The sequence below is a fragment of the Mustela putorius genome, unplaced genomic scaffold (genome assembly GCF_011764305.1).
Source record: "Mustela putorius furo isolate JIRA1106 unplaced genomic scaffold, ASM1176430v1.1 tig00000585_pilon_pilon_pilon, whole genome shotgun sequence".
Classification (NCBI taxonomy): Eukaryota; Metazoa; Chordata; class Mammalia; order Carnivora; family Mustelidae; genus Mustela; species Mustela putorius.
Window position 1 is genome coordinate 3,940,696 of NW_025421424.1, and position 21,425 is coordinate 3,962,120.

General features: G+C 36.3%; 1 protein-coding gene across 4 annotated transcripts in view; it reads left to right on the top strand.

Moving 5' to 3' along the window:
• SPAG17 (sperm associated antigen 17) overlaps window positions 1–21,425 on the top strand; it is a 222,864-nt gene that overhangs the window by 117,788 nt on the left and 83,651 nt on the right. For all 4 annotated transcript variants that reach the window (XR_006607260.1, XM_045081852.1, XM_045081851.1 and 1 more), the window contains exons 18-25: window positions 875–1,029; window positions 4,914–5,092; window positions 5,758–5,849; window positions 8,798–9,037; window positions 10,031–10,142; window positions 13,228–13,386; window positions 14,539–14,652; window positions 21,142–21,317. Coding sequence is in view for 3 of the 4 variants with exons in the window: in XM_045081852.1 (XP_044937787.1) it covers window positions 875–1,029; window positions 4,914–5,092; window positions 5,758–5,849; window positions 8,798–9,037; window positions 10,031–10,142; window positions 13,228–13,386; window positions 14,539–14,652; window positions 21,142–21,317 (1,227 nt within the window). In the remaining variant the exon portion in view is untranslated. The remainder of the gene's footprint in view (window positions 1–874; window positions 1,030–4,913; window positions 5,093–5,757; window positions 5,850–8,797; window positions 9,038–10,030; window positions 10,143–13,227; window positions 13,387–14,538; window positions 14,653–21,141; window positions 21,318–21,425) is intronic.

Genomic DNA, 21,425 nt, shown 5'->3' on the forward strand with positions numbered 1-21,425 from the left:
GTAATGCTACCAGTGTAAAATAGAAACAGTCCTTTCCTAATATAATAAGCAATTCCATGCCTTCAGATCACCCAAACAGCAGAAAACTGAAAGTTCCTACACGAGTTTGATGTTGAAAATGAAAACAACAACCCACAGCTACCTAATTTATCTTCCTGTGGACATGTTTCCTTATATTGATCAGCAGTGAAATGGAAGCAGGACACAAATGTGCCTACCCTCTCTGTCTCTCTATTGGTAGCTGCAATTGCAGGGCATGCTGAGGGTGGAATGTTCTGGAAAAGGCCACGAGTAGAAGTCGTTTGAAAACAGTATGTATGAAAAAGACTACTCACCTCATTTCTCTGTACTATAGCCCGGTACACATGGAGAGCAGTCTTTGGAGTGCAAAACAGTGACGCTTGGACTGGTGTGAGACTTGTCCTGGAAGTTACAAACTCTGTGTTGTTGGACGAATCTCTTTTCCTCTCTCAGCCCCAATTTCCACTGAAAAAATGAGGATTTTATTATTTTTAAATGGGAAAAATAACTGTACCTATTTATCTGGGGTTTTTAATAACGACAAAATGAGAGAATCTGTATGAAGGCATAGGAAAAGTTAAATAACTGCTTGACTTAATTATTATCACCCAGCCTTAATAAAAAAAAAAAAAAACACCTGAAACCTGGTATCTGTTTTTCTATAAGAGTTGCTGAATTCAGTTCCAAAAAAAAAAAAAAAAAATCCACTGCTTATGTTCTCATTAACAGTGAGACTAATAGGAAGAGAAAGGAGCTGAGATATGCCCTAGCAGGAAACCCTTCTTGGGGGAGGTGGAGGGCGGGGTGGAGACACACACACATATACACAACAATGCAAATATGTTGATTTCAGGTTCTTCAAGAAGCCAACCAGCAGTACAGGTGGATTGATTCTTATTACCATACCCAGGACAACTCTCTACTTTTAGTCTTTCATAATCCAATGAATGTACAACGTCTGCATTGTGAACATTGGAGTATTGCTCTTCACTCCAATGTTGGATTCAGGTAACCAACTTAGTTTTGTTAATAGCTATCTTAGTTTAGTTACCTTGTTAGTTACTTAGTCACCTGGTTATCTTCTTAGTCTAAGCAAGGTGGCTCAAGTCAAAGAAAATTTCAATTTAGTTCAAGCTGAAGGTCCGAGCTGTATCAGCCACTGTGATAAGCATCAGAGCTATACCACTAAAGAAGACAGATATCACATCAGGACCAGTTAAGTCTAATGAGGATGCTCTTACTTCATACCTGATTTATTTAGATTCTAATAAAACTGCCTCTGAAAGATTTCAAGTAGAAAGTCTGAAACATGACATTCTACATGCTGATGTTGGACAACTCCACTTGATCTGGGGAAGACTCAAAAATAGGCAACTGAGTGACATATCAACACAACAGCCAGTTGCTCAGCAAACTGAGACCCCTAGAAATCAGTGATTTTCTTCCAAGCTCCTTGATTATTTCTTCAGGATCTTAAAGCTTTGTTCTCTTCTCAGTAATGATGAGAATATTTCATTTTTTCATTGCGGGTTAATGTATATCCAGTATTTATTATTTGTACAGCATTGTTTTAGCTTAAAAGGATACAGAATGGTAGAAAATGGACTTGCAGAATAACTGGGGAAACAGGTTGTATACTAATCCTTCGCTCACATAATATAGTACATTATTTTGGGAAGAATAGGAACACTTCACATGGAAAACCATTTAGAGATAGTGGCTCTTTGGGGGATGGATGGCAGGGCCCATTGGGAGAGAGGATAGTGTGAAAGGATGAGGAACAGATTATCTACAACATTTGCAATTCTTCTAAAATTAATCTTCTATTCCGGGTTTCTATTCTTTCAATTACTTTTGTAATTTACATTGCAATTGCAATGGGATTTACATTGTTCTACAACTTCATGCGTGACATTTGGATTTTGGGTGTCTATCACAATAAAATCAAATAGTATTCTCATGATAAATGTCCATTCTTGAGAGAGATGTATTAATGTCTGTCTTTTTTATTATAATTTTATCTGTTTCTCCTGTCAGTTTTCATGTGTACTGTATGTTTAAATTTTCTTTTGAATCTATATTTTTAAAACCATCCTTCTAATGCATTTTAACTTTTACCAACATAACATATCCTTCTTGTTCCCTTTAATGTTTTTGACCTTGAATTTCACCACATTTAATATAAGCATCATTGGACAGTATCTTTTATATAAAAATTTACTAATATAACTTTCTCAATCATTTTACATGTCAACTAGGAATTGTGTCTCACAATATTAATAGAAAATGGACTATAGTGGTTAAACTAATAAGGGGATCAGTTTTCTTCTGTAGTGAGAAATCTGGAATTGGGCAGTGTCTCAGGGATAGTGCAGCTACTCACCAAAGTTGTCAAGGATCTGGACCTTTTCTGGCTTTCTAAGTAGCTATCTGTCACCCTTTCATTTTCTTGCATAATTTTGATTTATAGCTACATGTCTCTTAAATACCAGCTTGGATTTTTCAGCTACTCTGAGATCCTCTGTCCTTGAAAAGATTTTAATAATAATTAGTAACAATATTTTATTTTTTTATATTTTATTTTATTTTTTCAGTGTTCCAAGATTCATTGCTTATAACAATATTTTAAAAGTTTATATTTTATTTTTTAAAAAATTTTACTTATTTGAGAGAGAGACAGATAGACAGAGAGAGATTATGAGCAGTAGGGAAGGGCAGAGGGAAAAGAAGTCACCCTGCTGAGCAGGGAGTCCAATAAAACTTAACTGACTGAGCCACCAGGGTGCACCTTTTTTTTTTTTTTTTTTTTTTTTTGAGACAGAGACAGAGATCACACACGAGTAGTGGGGGAGGAGCAGAGGGAGAGATAATCTTAAGCAGGCTCCATGTCCACTTCAGAGCCCAACAAAGAGCTCAGCCTTATTTCCCTGAGATCATGACCTGAGCCAAAATCAAGAGTGAGAAATTCAACTGACTGAGCCACCCAGGTGCCCCTAAGACTTTGTATTTTAAAGAATTTATTTATTTACTTCTATTTTTATCAATAATGTCTTTGGCTTCATACTTACCATTTAATAAGAATATTTCTACTTAAGGATTAATCTCTTTTCTTCTTTTTGTTAGATTGAATTTTTAGTTCATTCTTAATGTGTGATATTTTTAAAGTTATACATTCTATTTATATCCTTCTAGAGGTATCCTTTTAAACCACATATTTAAATATTTTATAACATAATTGGAATTAATGAGTATTAATATCATTTCACAAAAAATGTTAAATTTTTAACATATTTTCACTTACTCCCAACCAATCGCCTACCTCCCGTTTTGAAATTTTATTTCCAAATTTTATTTCCAATCATTAAGTAGCATTTTTAATAACAGACAAGTAACACAAATATTTATTTACATTTAATTACAAATTGTACCTTTATTTTCTCAGCTCGTATTTATATCCCATGTTGCCTTCTTTCTTAGATTTATTTTTTCAGTGCAGCTGGAATACATTTGTGAGCAATTCTTTCAGAAAGTATCTATGGCTGGTGAATTCCTGAATCATTGCATGCTGACATATTCTCTATTTTGTCACCTCATTTGAATACTGATTTGGCTGTGTTCCTTCATTACAGAAAAATAGCAAGAACTCTAGATTTTGTGTGAAAGGCAGACTCATTGAAAGGTTCTGGACTGGAGAGAGACATGATCTGACTTAAGAATAAAAAGGATCTCTCTAATGATTCTGTTGAGCGTAGACTACAGGGGATCAAGATTGGGACACAGAGACAGGTTGAGAGGCGACTGCAACCATCCTAGCAAGAGGTGATGGTGGCTTAAACCGGGAAGATAGCAGTAAAGTTTAAGTGAGAAGTGATTAGATTTTGTATATTAAAAAAAAATCATTTGGGTCTCCCAATAGATTGGAAGGGAGGGTGAGAAAATAAGAGTGGTCCAAGGATGCCTTCAGGGCATTTGGGCTGATCAACTTGAAGTATAGGCTTGCTGTCAATTAAGATGCCAAAAAGGCTTGATGGGGCAGTTTGGAAAGGAAGATCAGTCCATTTAAGAACAGGTTGAGTTTAAGATATCTTTTCCATTCGCAATGAAGATGTTGGGTATCCATAATTCATAGTCTACAGTTTTCAGTTTATTTCTTTAAAAGGAGTCAAGAATGGAAGAAATTTGTGAAATGACCTGAGTGTAGAATCCCTCTAGCTTTATTTTTCAAGCTTTAGAAGCCCCACTTTCACATGATTTGAAATAACTAATCTTGATGGTCAAACCTAAATATTTCAACTTATTATCTCAGAAGCAACTCTTTCAGGACATTCGTATGTTAAAGTATACATAACATTTCATTACAAATAAGTACAATCATCAGTATAAATAGAATGAATGGGTTTGTTGACCGAATCCTGGTGAGCAACAACTCACTGGTGTGAGCATAATTGCCCAAACAGTGTAGCGCACAGTATTTGGGGTGTGGGTATTTGAAGGCCAGGAAGTTTCACAGCAAGACTGCAGCATTTCGATTAATCCAGCAAGTCATTTAAAAGAGTTTCTCTTATGCTATAAAATTTCCCTAAAAAGAGATCGCACCATATTATTCTCCAGCTAATAGTGCTGGAAGAATCAAACTTTTTTAATCCTCTACTGGGATGGAAATGTCTCATTTTTAAATATGTATGTCTTTAATTGTGGATGAAGGTAGCATTTTTCACATGTTCACTGGTTATTTATATTTGACAGTTTTGTACAAATTATACCTAGGATATATCTGAGTCTATTGCATTTGTTACATGGGCAATTTTCATTTGCACAGTTGGTATCTTAAGTATTGGTTGATTATAACTGATAGTAACAATTATCATTTGCTCTGTTTTGCCTTTTTTAAGGAATTATTTGGAACTTGTGGCAAAATCCATTCAAGATTGGGTCATAAAAGAAGAAGCCATATATCAAGAATCTAAAATGGCTGAGGAAATCAATAGGACAAAGGCTGAGCTGGAACTGAAATCTGCTGCTGCCAAAATCACTTCTCCTGGCAAAATCAATGCTATTAAAAAATCTAAAAGTAAGTAACTGGTTGAACTTACATGTAAAGTCCAAAGACATTTTCCTATTTGTTAATGTAATCAGAACTGAATACTTAAGTATTAAAAAGAGTTGCCTATAAATTTCTGTGACTCTTTACTTTTTCTAAAAAATCAAATAGTTGCATTCCAAATATGATGAGATCGATGATGGGATAATGGAATATTTGACATTATATTGATGCCGCTTCCTGCCAGACCTGGCAGATTCGATCTGTCCAGCAGATTAAATGTGATGTTAGGGAAATGCCAGATGTCTTTATTTCGGCAGGCTTGATAGGTTCATCTATCTAGGATTTATTGACAATATAGGAGACAAATTCAGAGTCAGTATCTCTCCATAAGAATGCTTACAGATTCCAAAAGCCGTAGGAAGAGAGAGTCTACTTCAATAAAAGCTTCAGGGTCACAACATAGTGAGAATGGAATTCCTTGCTTCCACCAAGAACAATGACTTCCTCATCTCTAGAGGAGCTCACTTCCACTTCAGAAATCTGCTCTAGAGGCAGTGAGAAAAAGTGAGAGATGAATGAACAGAGAGTTGGACTTGCTTGCCTATAAGATCCCCTACAATCCAGACATTTGGTCCTTCTATGAAACTTTGTTGTTGAGAGTTACTAAGAAATTTAATTTTCTCTGGTTATAGGTAGCAAAGGAATGAGCAAAACAGAGATAGCAGATCAAGAAAAAGAAAAAGAGAAGGAAAAGATTCCTTTCATTTTAGAAGGCTCTCTCAAGGTAATTCAAGAAAAGACAAATGACACTGAATCATTACAAATTCAAATTTACTGTGTGATAGAGAGTTTGTGTGGTGAAATAGAAGTGATCTTTTTTTACTAAACTCTCAGAAATAATTGAATCTGCAATGAAAAAGCAGTCTCTCCGCTGAGCTGTCTTCTTCTCCAGGCTATAAACCTTTAAAGGACTCTGTGTCATTCACATTTATATAACCAAAATCCAGGGCGGTGTCTTGTTCATACTTAGTATACTCTCTCTTTCTGCTGCAGGTATTTGTTTTTTGTTTCCAATTTTTAATTGGAATTTTATTACAAAATTGATATATGGTTTACAATAAATCAAAATTACTTTGGCTCCCCTAAGCCCCTGAAAATAAGAAATAGTAATGATTTGGTATGGTCTATACTCGTACCTGCACACATGCACGAATAAGGAAGTGGGTCTGCATTTGTGTGGTTTTGATTTAGATCGATATATTTTTTTTTGACTCGGCCACATAACTTTGTTTCATAGTGACCTATCATTACTGTCACTTCCAGATAATATCTAGAGATTTAACTTATTTTCAGAGCAAGATTGTTAGTCTATAATCTGGATATTTATAAAATATAAAACAATTTCCTTATTAATAAGTGTCATTTATGTTTTTATTTATACAGAAGTATTTTACTTTTATGTAGTCAAATCCATCATTTTTGGCCAAAATTTAAAAGACAAAAAACACATTTTGTCAAGGATGGGAAGCAAAGTGAATTCTAATATACTGCTGGTTGAAATATAAGTGGGCACTTCTACTTTGGAAAGCTGGACATACGTATTAAAATCAAGCATACTCTCTCTCTCTCTCTCTTGTTCTGTCTCTCTTTCAAATAAAAAAATAAAATCTTTAAAAAAAGAGAGAGAGAGAAATATTAAAGGGGATCTTGTAAGTGGCGAGAGCACCCAAAAGTAACAGAGGCCAGAAAGGAACAGAAGCAATATACAGAAAGAATGACTTTATAGGTAATACAATGGCACGAAATTCATTTCTTCCAATAGTTGCTCTGAATGTAAATGGGATAAATGCTCCAATCAGAAGACAGAGTATCAGATTAGATAAAAAAGGAAGACCTATCTGGTGTCTGTAAGAAATTCATTTTAGACCTAAAGGACACCTCCAGATTGAAAGTGAGGAAATGGAGAACCACTTATCATGCTATGGGACATCAAAAGAAAGCTGGGGTAGCAATCCTTATAACAGACAAATTAGATTTTAAACCAAAGACTGTAGTAAGGGATGAAGAGGGACACTATATCATAGTTAAAAGGGCCTATTCAACAAGAAGATCTAATAATTATAAATATTTATGCTCCTAACTTGGGAGAATCCAGTTACATAAGCCAGTTAATAACAAAGTTAAAGAAGCACATTGATAATAATACAATAATAGTAGGAGACTTTAACACCCCATTCACAGCAATGGACAGATCTTCTAAGCAGAAGATCAAAGAAGAAACAAGGGCTTTGAATAACACACTGGACCAGATGGACTTCGTAGATACATTCAGAACATTCCATCCTAAAACAACAGAATACACATTGTTCTGGGGTGTCCATGGAGTATTCTCCAGAATAGATCACACTATGAAATATCATATGAAATCATATATTTGTCTTTCTCTGACTGACTTATTTTTGAAGTCCACACACCCCTGTTACTTCCTGCTTTTCACTCATTGGCCTTCCTGAATGTTAGGGTGCATGTCTTTCATCAATTCTGGAAACGACTCAGCCATAATCTATTCAAATGCTACCTTTTCTAAAGTTCTATTTCATTTCTAACAGAGATTTCAAACTCACCTTCCTATTTTTGATACTTTTTTTGTTTCCTATTTATCTTTGGACACTTCTTTCTCTTTAAACAAATTAAAGAGTAAGCAGATTCAAATACTTATGTTATCTCCTCTATTTGATAATTCCAATATCTTCTTCGACTTCACAGATATGTCTTCACAGTATGCTTCTCCTTCAGAATCTTGCTTCTGGCTTACTTACTCATTCTCATTTGTGAGCGCATATCCACCCACAACCTTTTTAGAATACATTTTTAAGGTAATATATTTTGGCCTCAAATCTGTGTGAGGACAACTTGTCATTAGTTCTCAGGGGAGATTCCCCCCATCTCTTCTCAATCTTTAACTCAGGGACAAAGAATCAAGCTAGAATTCATGCTCTTCCTCTATAGGGAAAGGTTTTGTGTTTTTTTTTTTTTTTTTTTTTTTTTTTTTTAGTTCACCCAACGAAGGTGTCATTTTTTAAAAATATCTGCTCTATTCAGAGGTCTCTGATTTGATCTCCCAGGTTAATGCTTTAGTCCCTGTAACTCATTGAAACTCCTGTTCTAAGCTGCCAGGGATGGACATAAAGCCCTCAGAAACTTCTGTCCTGAATACTCCTGTTCCTCATTAGATTAGTGCTTTTTCATACCTTTTATTTTGTTGCCAGCCCTGCTATGCATTGCAATGATGATTTTTACATTTTATCTATCATTTTTGAAATGTTTTATGCCAGGAGTGTTTCTCTGAACATCTGGTCCACCATATTGCTGGATTAAGAAGACTTAAACTAGGGACTGGATTCATGTGGAAAAATATAGAAGGGAGGGAGACCAGCTAAGAGGCTGATGTAATAGTTCAGGATAAAATGAGAAGACCTGAATTAAAGGAAAATTCAAAGAAGGTGAGAGAGGAAGCTCAGTAAAGAGAATTCTCTAAAGAGCTTGGCAGGACGTGGTACATGGAAGTTGGGTATAAGAAGAGAGTCAAGGGTAACTCCAAGGTTTCTAGCTCAGGATCTTAATTTATCAGAGGTGCCTTATAAAAAGCGTATAAAGTATTCTCCAAAATGAACCTGAATGGGATCTAATTTGTTTCAAAATCCTGTTAATTTTTTTTAAATGCGTTTATAGGCATGGAAAGAAGAACAAGATCGATTAGCAGAAGAAGAGCGCTTAAAGGAAGAAAAAAAAGCAGAAAAGAAGAGTAAGGAAGCTGGTAAAAAGAAAGGCAAGGAAAAGGTAGAGAAAGAAGACAGTAAAGCTTCAAAGAAAAAATTTCTTTTCAAGGAGAAATCTAAAGAAGAACAAATGAAGATTCCAGAAGTAGCAGAGGAACCCCTCCAGCAACCAGAACCTGAGATCATTTATCCGGTAAAATCAGCATTCCAAGAAGCCTCTTTGGGTCCTTTCAAATTGTTCTGGGAGAAACACAGCTTCTGTGGAATCACAAGGTTCCCAGTCTTCACTGACACCACAGAAGGCCTTGAAGTTTCTTCTAGCATAGATGACCTCAGACCCATACTCAACCCTCAGATACCTAGGACTTTCACTGTAGCCAGTCTCCAAGATGGGAATACCATCAGGCCAGTTTTTCTTGAGTACTGTGAAACTAGGTTACTAAGGGCAAGAAAAATGGGGATTTGTCACAAAAGCATTCATTTAGGTTAATGTAAATAAAGCAACTGTGAACGATCAAAGTGCATACAAAAGCTAGCTGTATTGTCTCAGGTGACAGGCCTTGCTGAGCATGCACCCATGTATTTTGCTTGTAGGCTTTGGTAAAATCATCCCTTTTAAGTCTGTCCCCCAGGCAGTCTTATAAGGAAAACCTAATGGGCAAGAGATGGACAAAAATGTAACAGCTCTTGTTCTTTCTAGCAGCTACTCTAAGCCAGTTCTCAGGCATTAGCATGCATCACAATCATTTGGAGTTCTATTAGCAACACTTAGCAAAAAATGTCATTACCATATTCCTTCCTAAAGTATAAAGTGTCAAGAAAAATGCATAAAGTGTCACTATTCCTCAATATATCAGTTTACTTTAAACAGAAAATTAATAGCCAATGAAAGAGAAATTGATTTCTTCTCCCACTGCTTTTCAGTAGTATAATTATTTGATCTGTACTACCTGGAAGGATGCTCCGGTGAACAGATTTTAAAATCATGGACCTCCTTTAATTCTGCCTGTCCTTGTAATATCACAGGAGGTGCTAAAGATAATATGGACACTGTCCTGTGAATCTATAAAGTGACAGACATTCATTTAGCAGAATTAAGCTTACAGCATCTTTAACTGGCTCACACTGATGAGTTGATTTTTGTAGTTGCCATTTCACACTCAAAGCCTGATGTTTTCCCTTCTAGTTTCATGGATATAATATGGGAGACATACCCGTCCAAATCTCAGGAACAAATTCTTATCTGTATCCTTCAGATGGAGGGCAGATTGAAGTAGAGAAGACAACATTTGAAAAAGGTACCTTTTGAACACAGCCGGTTAATAGTTTGGAAGATACTAACGCATTTCAAATCATCTTGGGGCCTTGTACCCTTGGATGTGATAGGTGAGAGTGGTAATGTACCCAATTTTCTTTATTATACACCACATTCAGCACTTCCAGCCTTCACATTCTTCTGTTACAATTGACTGCAAGGCACAAGCCAGCTGAGAGGTTAGCTGGGACATACTGTTACAAACTTTCTGGTTGTTAAAATCTTGAAATGTTTCTGTATGATTCAAAGATACTATAATAGTAACCACAATAAACATAATTAATTAGTAATATTAATTACTGCACGTAGCGTTATCTCAGAAACCAAGCACACACTGTGATTTGAGAGCAAATTTCTAATCTGGGCTCTGGAGCACCAAGCTTGGGGTTCTGCTGCCAAGGTCCAGGTATTTTTGCTACAGAGAAGTTTCTTCTGGATTCAGAAGTCTTTGAATGGGAGATGAGGAGATGAGCCTTGTGGATGCAGTGAGGACCTAGTCTAGAAAACCCCTAAAGGAAATGTGTAATTCTTCCCAAGAAGCAGATACGAGCTCTAGGGAACCTGTCAGGGACATCTTGCAGGGTCTATCTTTTCACTGGGCTTTAAAGATCTCTTAGGTAGGGGTGCCTGGGCGGCTTAGTGGATTAAAGCCTCTGCCTTCAGCTCAGGTCATGATCTCAGGGTCCTAGGAGAGAGCCCTGCATTGGGCTCTCTTCTCAGCAGGGAGCCTGCTTCCCCTTCTCTCTCTCTTCCTGTTTCTCTGCCTACTTGTGATCTCTGTCTGTCAAGTAAATTTAAAAAAAAAAAAAAAAAAAAAAAGATCTCTCAGGTGGATTTGAGAACCTGGGCTTTATTTGGTAGCTTATTGTCTCAGAACTGTGAGGAGGTCAGTGTGGAAGAAATTTGAAATTTGAGCAGGGCCCTGTTTAATGTCCACAAGGTTATGCCCCCCAGCAAGGGGTAACACAGGCTCCTCCTACCCCCACCCTCTGTCTGGACCAGCTTACCCCTCCTCGTTTCCTGTTCTCCCCTCCCTACCTTTCTCTCTCTTAACCCCTCTCTCTTCCCTTCCTTCTTTCTTGTCATCTAATATCTACCAATGTAAGAAGGAAGTCATTGCAAAAGTTACATGCTGTTCCCTATGTGAAGTCATGGCTCAAGTGGAAGCATCATTAGATGATAATCACCCCATCAAACAAAAGATCACATCAATAATTTTTTAAAATAAAAAGGCCTGAAAGTCATTCAAATTATTTAAACAATGGTTGGCGATACAACTTATATCAAATGTCAGACCATTTTATTATATAAAGCTTGTTTATTTAAACCATGATAGGGATTGTTATTAATATGATCATATGTTTTCATAGTTGATATTTGATATTTTAAATATTTTGAATATCATCCTGGGGTATAGTGTACAATTAATAGTAATTAAAAATGGAGCTCAAAATCACATAACTGAGAAAACTACTGGACTCAAGTTTTGTGATGCTGTGTTCTATTTTCCATAACTATTCCTCACGCTTATGGAAATTTGTATATGCTCATGTTTATTAGTTTCATACGAGTCACAGCAAATACTAATCCTATCAAATAGGCAGAAGATAGCTCAATCAAAGTTGAAAAGAACAAGCTTGATTAAAAAAAAAAAAAGAAGAAGAAGAGAAGAGAAAAGCTGAAAAAGAAGGCAAAAAATGAGAACACCAGAAGAGGGAAACTGCCATTTGGAAAACTCTGATTTGCTGCTACTAATGATAACAATACTCTAATTACCATTGATGTAATTCTTTATAAGCTGTAACATACAACTAGCTCATGTGATTAATCACCAAGTTGAGTATAGGTGTACAATAGTCTCAACCAATGTATTTTCTCTTTTGTAATTTGATTAGAAAGTCTGCAAACATCTCCCTGAACCACTTGCCATTTATTTCTGGCTCCCAGGTCACATCTACAGGGGCTGGGCTAGAGTGACATCATGGTATTCCTCTTACTAAAAAAGTGTGTATTAGGAGGAGAGAGAGAAAAAAAAAAAGAGGAAAGAAAGGGGAAAAAAGAATTAAAAAAAAAAAACAAAAAGAAAAATAGAAAATGATCTTGATGGAAAAAAAAAATTTTTTTTAAAGATATACTGTGGAAGCGGGTAGAATCCCATAACTAACTGCTGAGGAGGGACCTGCTTTGCAGAGGAGCGGAAGGCCCAGGGAGTGGGGCAGGGGGCTGCTCATTCACTCTGGGGTCTCACCATGGACACGTCTCAACTGCGCAAGCTGCTCCCCTTGTTTCCCTGTCCGACTTCACTCCCTTGGGGGCTGCTCAAGGGTCGATGGGCATGGGTGGTAGGGGGCTGTTTTTACCTAGGGCCCTGGAAGCACACCAAACTGTTCTGCTTGTTACCTTCCCTCCTCTTCTCCCTAACTTTCCACAGTCCCCTCCACCTGCTCTTGTCTTGCCAATTTGCCACCCACCCCACCCCTCTTGTCAGGCTCTCTGCCCTTCCAGATTGCCTGGTGATCTCTCTTGTTTCCTTTTGTTTCTTTTTGTTTTGAGGGTCTTTCTTTGCAGGTTTCTGTAGCCAGAAGATCTCCCTCCTGCTCCCAGAGGCTCCAGTGTAAAATCCCCTACCCCCTGGGGAAATGCACTACCTTGTTTTGGGGTGGGTTTTTCTTTGTTTTCCGGTTTTTTGTTTTGTTTTGTTTTCCTTTGCCTTTTTTTCCCTTTTATTTTATTTTTCCCTTTTATTTTATTCCCTTTATTTCCCCTTTTATTTTATTGAACAGGGAGGTGGGAGGTGGATTTTATTTATTTATTTATTTATTTACTCATTTCCAGGGGGGTGGGAGTTTTGTTTTGTTTCGTTTTTAATATGTGTCATGAATAAAGTTGTCTTTGAAAATTTTTTTAAAAATCACATCACATTATTCCTGAGGCACCTTTCTATAAAATAGTGATGTCCATAGATGTTTCCATGCCCTTAGTTACATTCTATGCTGCATTATTTAGGTGTCTTGTCAAGGACCTTAATGGGGCATCAGTAGCAGTCTTCTATCCCTTATTTTCCCCAGGGCCAACTTTTATCAAGGTGACAGTGAAAAAGGACAAGCATACTTTTATAATTCATTTAAAAGACCCTAAGGAAATTGTGAAAAAGGGAAAAAAAGAAGAGGATTATTCTTCAGAAGATGTGAAAGAAAACAGAGAGGAAGAGCAAAATCTTGAAACAGGTAAGCAGTAGCATCTTTGTGTCTAACCCACACATCTCTTTCACTTAGCAACTAGGCTCATTTTTCCAGATGGTAAGGAAAGTGTTTTGCGATTCTGCTTATATACATTTTCCCTGAGGTAATGTGTACCTGCATTATATACATAGCACATCGACAGTGGACTGCTAACTTGGTTTTGCCCCCTCTGGATGACCAGCTATTGATTCCAGTTGTCATACAAAGTCTATATAGCTGGCTACCTTTATGTAGCAACATTGCATTTGCAGTGTCCATTCTGGCCTGAATTTTGTTTTACACAACTTGTATCAAGTGCAGTCTCTAGGACTCAGGTCTGCATTAGTTGATTTCTGCTGAAGTTTCAGCTTTTCTCCAATATTCACTACAAATGCTGGGCTTTCCTTCTATGCTCTATCACTTAGTTCTCTCCATGGTATCAAATGTCTTAGGTTGCAAGGACAAGAGAAAAATCCTACATTTGGTCTTGATAGTCTCTACCTGCAAATAGATGAGAGCTCCAGGTGTTTGTCCATTGAAGATACAACATGAAACTTCCTGATAACACTATTTAACATCTCTAGGCAACACCACCCAGAGAAGCAATGTTATCTGCCCAGTGTTACATAGGTTATACCTGCAAAAGGAGAAGAGTTAATTAATAGGATGTTTTCAACTCAAACTCGTAATAAGACAAATAACCAAATCTTACTAATAAATTCATGGTCCCAGTATTTTCCAAACTCAAGAACATGATGTTTGAAAGTTTGAATGTAGTCCAGACCTTAAAACAGAAATTTTTAAATTACTTTTCTTTGTTTTGCTTGATAAAAGAGTATGTGGTTTATTTTAAAAATTAGGAAATATAAGAATATTTAAAGAAAACGCGAGTTGCACCTAATTCTACCACCCCAGCAGTGGCCACTATTGCAGTGTATTTCTTACTTTATCATCATGAACATTTTCCCATTCATTAAATACTCTTTGAAAACAAAGTTTTCTAATAATTTCATAATAATCCATTGGTACATACATATATATCAATAACTGAATTAATTATGTCCACATTTTTATCTATGTGATTTCCACTTTGCACTGTTTTGCTTCCATTTCTTTTTAATAAAATGGAAATGTCCTTGATTTGAATTTGCCTTTTAGGAAAATCAGATGCAGAGAATAAAGTTATCAGCAAGTTTGGATCTTTTTCTGCCACCTTAGAAAATGGGATCTGCCTCTCAATAAGTTACTATGGACCAAGTGGAATGGCCCCAGGTAAAATAAGCACAATAGCAAGGATAAGTGTCCCATGACCAAGGGCATCTGCCCATCCTCAATCTGCTTACGTGTTGATAAACTTGTTTTGATTTAACGCCCCTCTTTTCTTAGAAAGGTGGGAATATATGTTTGAGTGCGTACATACGTGTGTGTTTACATGTATGCACATATATAGTTGCTCATACATAGAAAATAACAGTGCTTTGACATTTGAAACAATTTATCATATATACAATTTTACATAGAATCACATATACATATAAAATTATATGTATTTCAGTTATCTTTGTTAACTAGCCTGGGAAAATAAGTCTGTTCATGCCCCCCAAAAAGCATGATTTCTCCAAGTATCCTCTTGGTTTTCCACATAATGATATTTTTATGAGTCCTGTGATTGTGGAAATGCTCAGTGTGCTTCAGGACTTAACAGTCTTAAAGGAACCATTCATTGGACATCTTAAAGGATTACTTTACCCCACATTTAATGAACAAATTCTCCAACTGGAAGCTATTTCCTTACAAACCACAAAATAATATGTCATTTAACCAAGAACCAATTGAGAAATTTTGTGGGCTCCCAGGCATTTTACAGGGATATAGGCACACATTTAAAAAAAAAAAAAAAAAGCTTTACGAAATTGGAAGATAATCCCTATGCTATATAGACTTCAAACTACATATAGATCATAGTGATCCAACTGTCTGCCTAACTATGTAACTCCTTTTCTGCAGAAACATCATTCCATAGGTTCGTTATAATCTTTTTCTTACCTTGTGCAAATATTGTAGTACTCTAGTGAGTTAGAGAGCCCATTAAATTTGTTAGTATTTTTTATTTATTTGGGATTTTGTCTTTTAATCTTATATTTGATTTGTTTCTAAGCCAGCATTTGAAGTCATTCTCTGCCTAACAAATTATGTAACAAATTATTAACTCCATTACCATGCACATTCACTAAAAAATCCTATCCCTTCTGAACATAGCTTATCACGATTTCAGATTAAGATATTTATACTCTACTCTCTATAAACTATATTGCTGCTGTTTCCCAGTGATTTCCTTATTCTTGATCTCATCCTTAACTTATTATGCAATTATTCCATTTAAAACAAATGTTCCTAATTTCACATTTATAAGTACTGCATTTGAAAATGTTTATAATATGAAAGAAATAGAAAGGTTTCCAGTGTTTGTGGTTGGAAGAATGACTGTTGTTAAAATGTCTATACTATCTAAAGCAATCTACATACTTAATGCAATCCTTATCAAAATACCAAAAGCATTTTTCACACAGCTAGCACAAACAATCCTAAAATTTGTATGGAACCACAAAAGACCCCAAATAACCAAAGCAATCTTGAAAAGGAAAGCAAAGCTGAGGGTGTCACAATTCCGGACTTCAAGTTATATTACAAAGCTGTAATCATCAAGACAGTATTGTGCTGGCACAAAAATAGACACATATATCAGTAGAACAGAATAGAAAATCCAGAAATAGATTCACAATTATTTTTAGACAAAGCAGGAAAGACTATCCAATGGGAAAAAGTCTCTTCAATAAATGGTGCTGGGAAAACTGGACAGCAACATGCAAAAGAAGGAAATTCAACCTCCTTCTTATACCTTACACAAAAATAAATTCAAAATGAGTGAAATACCTAAATGTGAGACAGAATACTATCAAAATCCTAGAGAAGAACATAGGAAGAAACATCTTCCACATCAGCCATAGCAACTTCTTACTAAACATGTCTCCAGAAGCAATGGAAACAAAAATAAAAATGAACTATTGGGACTTCAAGATAAAAAGCTTTTGCACCACAAAGGAAACAATCAACAAAACTAAAAGGCAACCAACAGAATGGGAGAGGATATTTGCAAATGATGTATCAGATAAAGGGCTAGTATCCAAAATCCATAAAGAATTTATCAAACTGAACACCCAAAAAACAAATAATCCAGTTAAGAAATGGGCAGAAGACACGAATAGACATTTTTCGAAAGAAAACATTCAGATAGCTAAAAAATACACTCAAACATCACTCAACATAACTCATAATCAGAGAAAAACAAGTCAAAACTACAAAGAGATGGCACCTCACACCTGTTAGAATGGCTGAAATTAACAACAGAGGAAACAACAGATGTTGGCGAGGATGCAGAGATAGGGGAACCCTCTTACTGTGTTGGTGGGAATTCAAACTGGTGTAGCCACTCTGGAAAACAATATGGAAGTTCCCCAAAAAGTTAAAAATAGATGTGATTAATCTTTTTAATGTACTGTTGGATCCTATTGGCTAGTGTCTTGGTGAGAATTTTGGCATCCATGTTCATCAGGGATATTGGTTGGTAATTCTCCTTTTTTGGTGGGGTCTCTGTCTGGTTTGAGGATCAAGGTAATGCTGGCCTCAGAGAAAAAGTTTGAAAGTGTTCCATTTCCAGTTTTTGAAAGTGCTTCAGAAGAATAGGAATTAATTCTTCTTTTAAATGTTTGGTAGAATTCCCCATGGAAGCTGTCCAGCCTGGCATTCTTGTTTGCTGGGAGATTTTTGATTACTGCTATTGGGGTCTGTTATCAAAGGAACAAGACTGAGACAAAGTGGAAGTTATCAAAGCCTTATTCTATGCCAAGCATTAGAAGTTAGACTGACCGGCCAGGGAACGAGACTGAGACAAAGTAAAAGTTGTGTGAAACTTTATTCTATGCCAAGCATTAGAAATCAGACTGACCAGCCAGGGCCACCTCAGAAGAGAGCAACCCCCTCCTGATCTCACAGGCTGATTTTGTAGGGCATAACCGCAGACCCAAGGTATGTGGCTTTTATTGTTAAGGCGTTTACTCCTGGAATCAATACCCGGAACCATACTAGGAACTACTGGGGCGTTTATTCCTGGAATGAAGTCCATGGATGTAAACAACAATATGGCTACCCAGGCAATATGGAGTTGCTCCAGCTAAACAGGCCCTAATAGTTAAACAGGTTTTAACATTAAATTGGCCCTAACAACTGCTTCAATTTCCTTGCTGGTTGTGGGTCTGTTTAGATTTTCTGTTTGTTCCTGTTTCAGTTTTGGTAGTTTCTATGTCCCTAGGAGTGCATCCATTTCTTTCAGACTGCCTAATTTGTTAGCATATAATGGCTCATACTATGTTGTCATAATTATTTGTATTTCTGTGGTGTTGGTTGTGATCTCTACTCTTTCATAAAATCATATAATTTTATTAATTTTGGTCCTTTCTCTTTTCTTTTTGGTAAGTCTGACCAGGGTTTTATCTATCTTATCCATTCTTTCAAAGAACTATCTCCTAGTTTCATTGATCCATTCTTCTGTTCCTTTGATTTCTATTTCATTGATCTCTGCTCTGATCTTTATTATTTCTTTTCTCCTACTTTTTTGCTGTTCTTTCTCCAGCTCCTTTAGATGTTTGGTTAGGTTATGTTGTGTATTTGAAATCTTTTTTTTTTTTTAAGATTTTATTTATTTATTTGACAGAGATAGAGATCACAAGTAGGCAGAGAGGCAGGTGGGGGAGGGGCAGACTCCCTGCTGAGCAGAGTACTTGATGTGGGGCTTGATCCCAGGACCCTTAGATCATGACCTGAGCTGAAGGCAGAGGCTTAACCCACTGAGCCACCCAGGTGCCTCTTGAGATCTTTTTTGTTTCTTGAGGAAGACTTGTAGTGCTATATACTTCCCTTTTAGGACTGCCTTTGCTGCATATCAAAGATTTTAAGCAGTTGTGTTTTCATTTTTATTTGTTTTCATGAATCTTTTAAATTCTTCTTTAATTTCCTGGTTGACCCATTCATTCTTTAGTAGGATGCTCTTTAACCTCCAAGTATTTGAGTAAGTTTTGTGTTAGATGTCTTTCTCCTAGGTTCCCATGGAGCACTGATAAATTCCTTTATCACAGATTTAACACAGGACATTGTACCTGAGGGTTTTTTCATTTGATCCACCCATTGCAAGTTCCTTGTAGTCTTCATCATTGGCTATCCAATTCATAGTACATGTGGTAGGTACTCCATAAATTTTTACTGAATGAGTAGATGGATGGGGATGAGAGGGAGGAGTTTCCAGCTCCCTATAACTGGATGCCATTCACTTATTTATATACTGTACTTCCTATAGGTGAGGAATCTTCCTGGCATTGAGCCACAATGATGAATAAAACCATGGCACATCTATTCAAAAAACTCATTGTCTAAGGGCACCTGGATGGCTCAGTCATTTGAGCACCTGACCCTTGATTTCACCTCAGGTCACGATCTCAGGGTTGTGAAATCAAGCTCCACATTGGGCTACACACTCAGTGGGGAGTCTGCTTGAGATTCTTTCTCTCCCTCTTCCTCTGCCTCTTCTCCCCTCTTTTTTCCTCTCTCTCTCTCTCAAATAAATAAATAATTTTTTTTAAAAAAACTCATTGTCTGATGGGAAAAGAATAAATAAATAACTGCTGGATTGCTAGAGATTATATATAAACATAGTACTGGGAACAGCTAGAAAATACTTCAGAGAGAAAGTATAGTATCTGAGGTGGGATTTTAAAGATGAATGGTAACTATCCAGACAAAGCAACAAGGAAAGGGAATTCTTGACATTAAGAACCATTGTGTATAAACATACAACTGTGTAAAAACATAGCATCTTCACAGAAAGGGGGAAAAGTTGAGAGTGGTTGGAGTGGTGGAATGTCAGTACTCAATGGCCCATAAGATCAATGAGTATCAAAGGTGTTTAAATAAAGGATGAGAAGTGATACAATTGGATTTTATATTAGAAATATAATTTTATGATAGTTTCAAAAGTACACTGAAATGATAGTATTAGAGGTCCCATACCAGTTTGGGAACTTTTTGCAGAAAATCAAGTAAAAGATTACTGAGAATATGAGGTAAGTTAGGAACAGGTAGGAGAGGCACCATTCAAGAGAAATTTCTGATGGCTTGTTGACTGGTTGGATGTATGAGGTCAGTCAAAAAGAGAAAATGCAAATACCTCACTGTCTAACTTGAGAAATGAGATGCTTGATTGCTCATTAAATGAGATTAAGTATATAGGAGGCTTTCCTTTCCTAGCAGAAGAGAGACTTACTGAGTTTGAAATGTCTCCAGTACCACAACCAGGGAGAGATATAGAAAGGTAGTTGGACATATTAATCTGATGCTGAGAAGAAAGGTCATGCCTTGTGATAGAAATTTTGGAGTCATCAGCATACAGATGAGAGTTAGAGCCCCAGTAGTGAGTGAGATACTCAGATCTACTATACGTAATAAAGCTCAGCTTTGGCTGTATCACAGTCATGTGTGACTTTTCATAAATATAATGCCTGTTGCCTCATCCCTAGAGAGTGTGATTCAGTGGGTCAAGATGGGGGCCTGAGCTTTTTATAAAAAATTCAATGAGCAATCATTATGAGCAGCCAGAGTTGAGAACATCCATTGTAAGCATAAAGGGAAAAACCCCTAGAATCTAATGACATTTAAGGATTCACAAAAGAGGAAGAACTAGTAAAGGAGACAAGAAAAAATATGTTCAGAGAGGGAAGAAGAAATACAGGGAGAGTATTATCCTGGAACCCAGAGGAGAATAGAATTCCTTTAACACACCAGTGATGCTGGGGCGCCTGGGTGGCTCAGTGGTTTGGGCTGCTGCCTTCGGCTCGGGTCATGATCTCAGGGTCCTGGGATCGAGCCCCGCATCGGGCTCTCTGCTCTGCAGGAAGCCTGCTTCCCTCTTTCTCTCTCTCTCTCTCTCTCTGCCTGCCTCTCTGCCTACTTGTGATCTCTGTCTGTCAAATAAATAAATAAAATCTTTAAAAAAACAAAAACAAAAACACCAGTGATGCTCAGAAGATTGTGACAAAATTCCTTCAGAGATCAACTTGCTTTTGAAAATTCTGGCAATACTATTAGACCCAGAATAAAATTAATCTTTTACAACTTCTAAAATTTCTTTTTATCAACTCAACTAGAAAACTCTCTTTTCTGAATTTCTTTTTTTGTATCCCTTATTATTTTCCTATTTAATATGTCCTTGTATTAAAGCTATTTGAGTATAATTATTATTAGAATATTTTGGTTTCATAGGGTCTTTTATATATATTTTGTCATTATTGCCCACTGCTCCAAAGATGTTGCATATAGAAACATTTCAAAAAATATTTCTCAAACAGATGGTTGTTGCACTATCTTTAGGAGTTCATAATCTAGATGGGAAGGCAAAAACATGTGAAATAATGATTCAATCAAATATATCAAAATATTAAGTACCTCAGATTTATTAACTATAATTCTCATTTTTAAATTAACTGTATTACCCCTGAAATCTATCTGACTGAAAAATCATTTTCAGCAAGGTAAAAATTGTTGCCAGCTGGTAAAAATGCAAAACATATTTGCCATGCAAACATTTATATATTGATTTAACAAACATAAAATATGAATTCCAATTTACTAGTTTCTCCTTTTTTCCTGTTATAGAGAATAAGGATCCTAATTTGGAAACAATGTTGAGTATCCCATCAGCACTTACTACAACAGTAGTACCTCTTATAGTGACTGTTCCTCAAAGCAAAGTGAAAGGAAAAACAAAAGGCAAAGAAAAACCTAAAGAATTTCTTAAAGAAGAGGAACACCCAAAAGAAGAAGAGAAAAAGGTGCATAGACTTGCCATTGATTCCTAAACCCTACTTCTACCTCAGTTTTAACTTTTTTAAAATCACAAGTTACACCAACAGTATCATTTTAGTACATGTATATTGTTG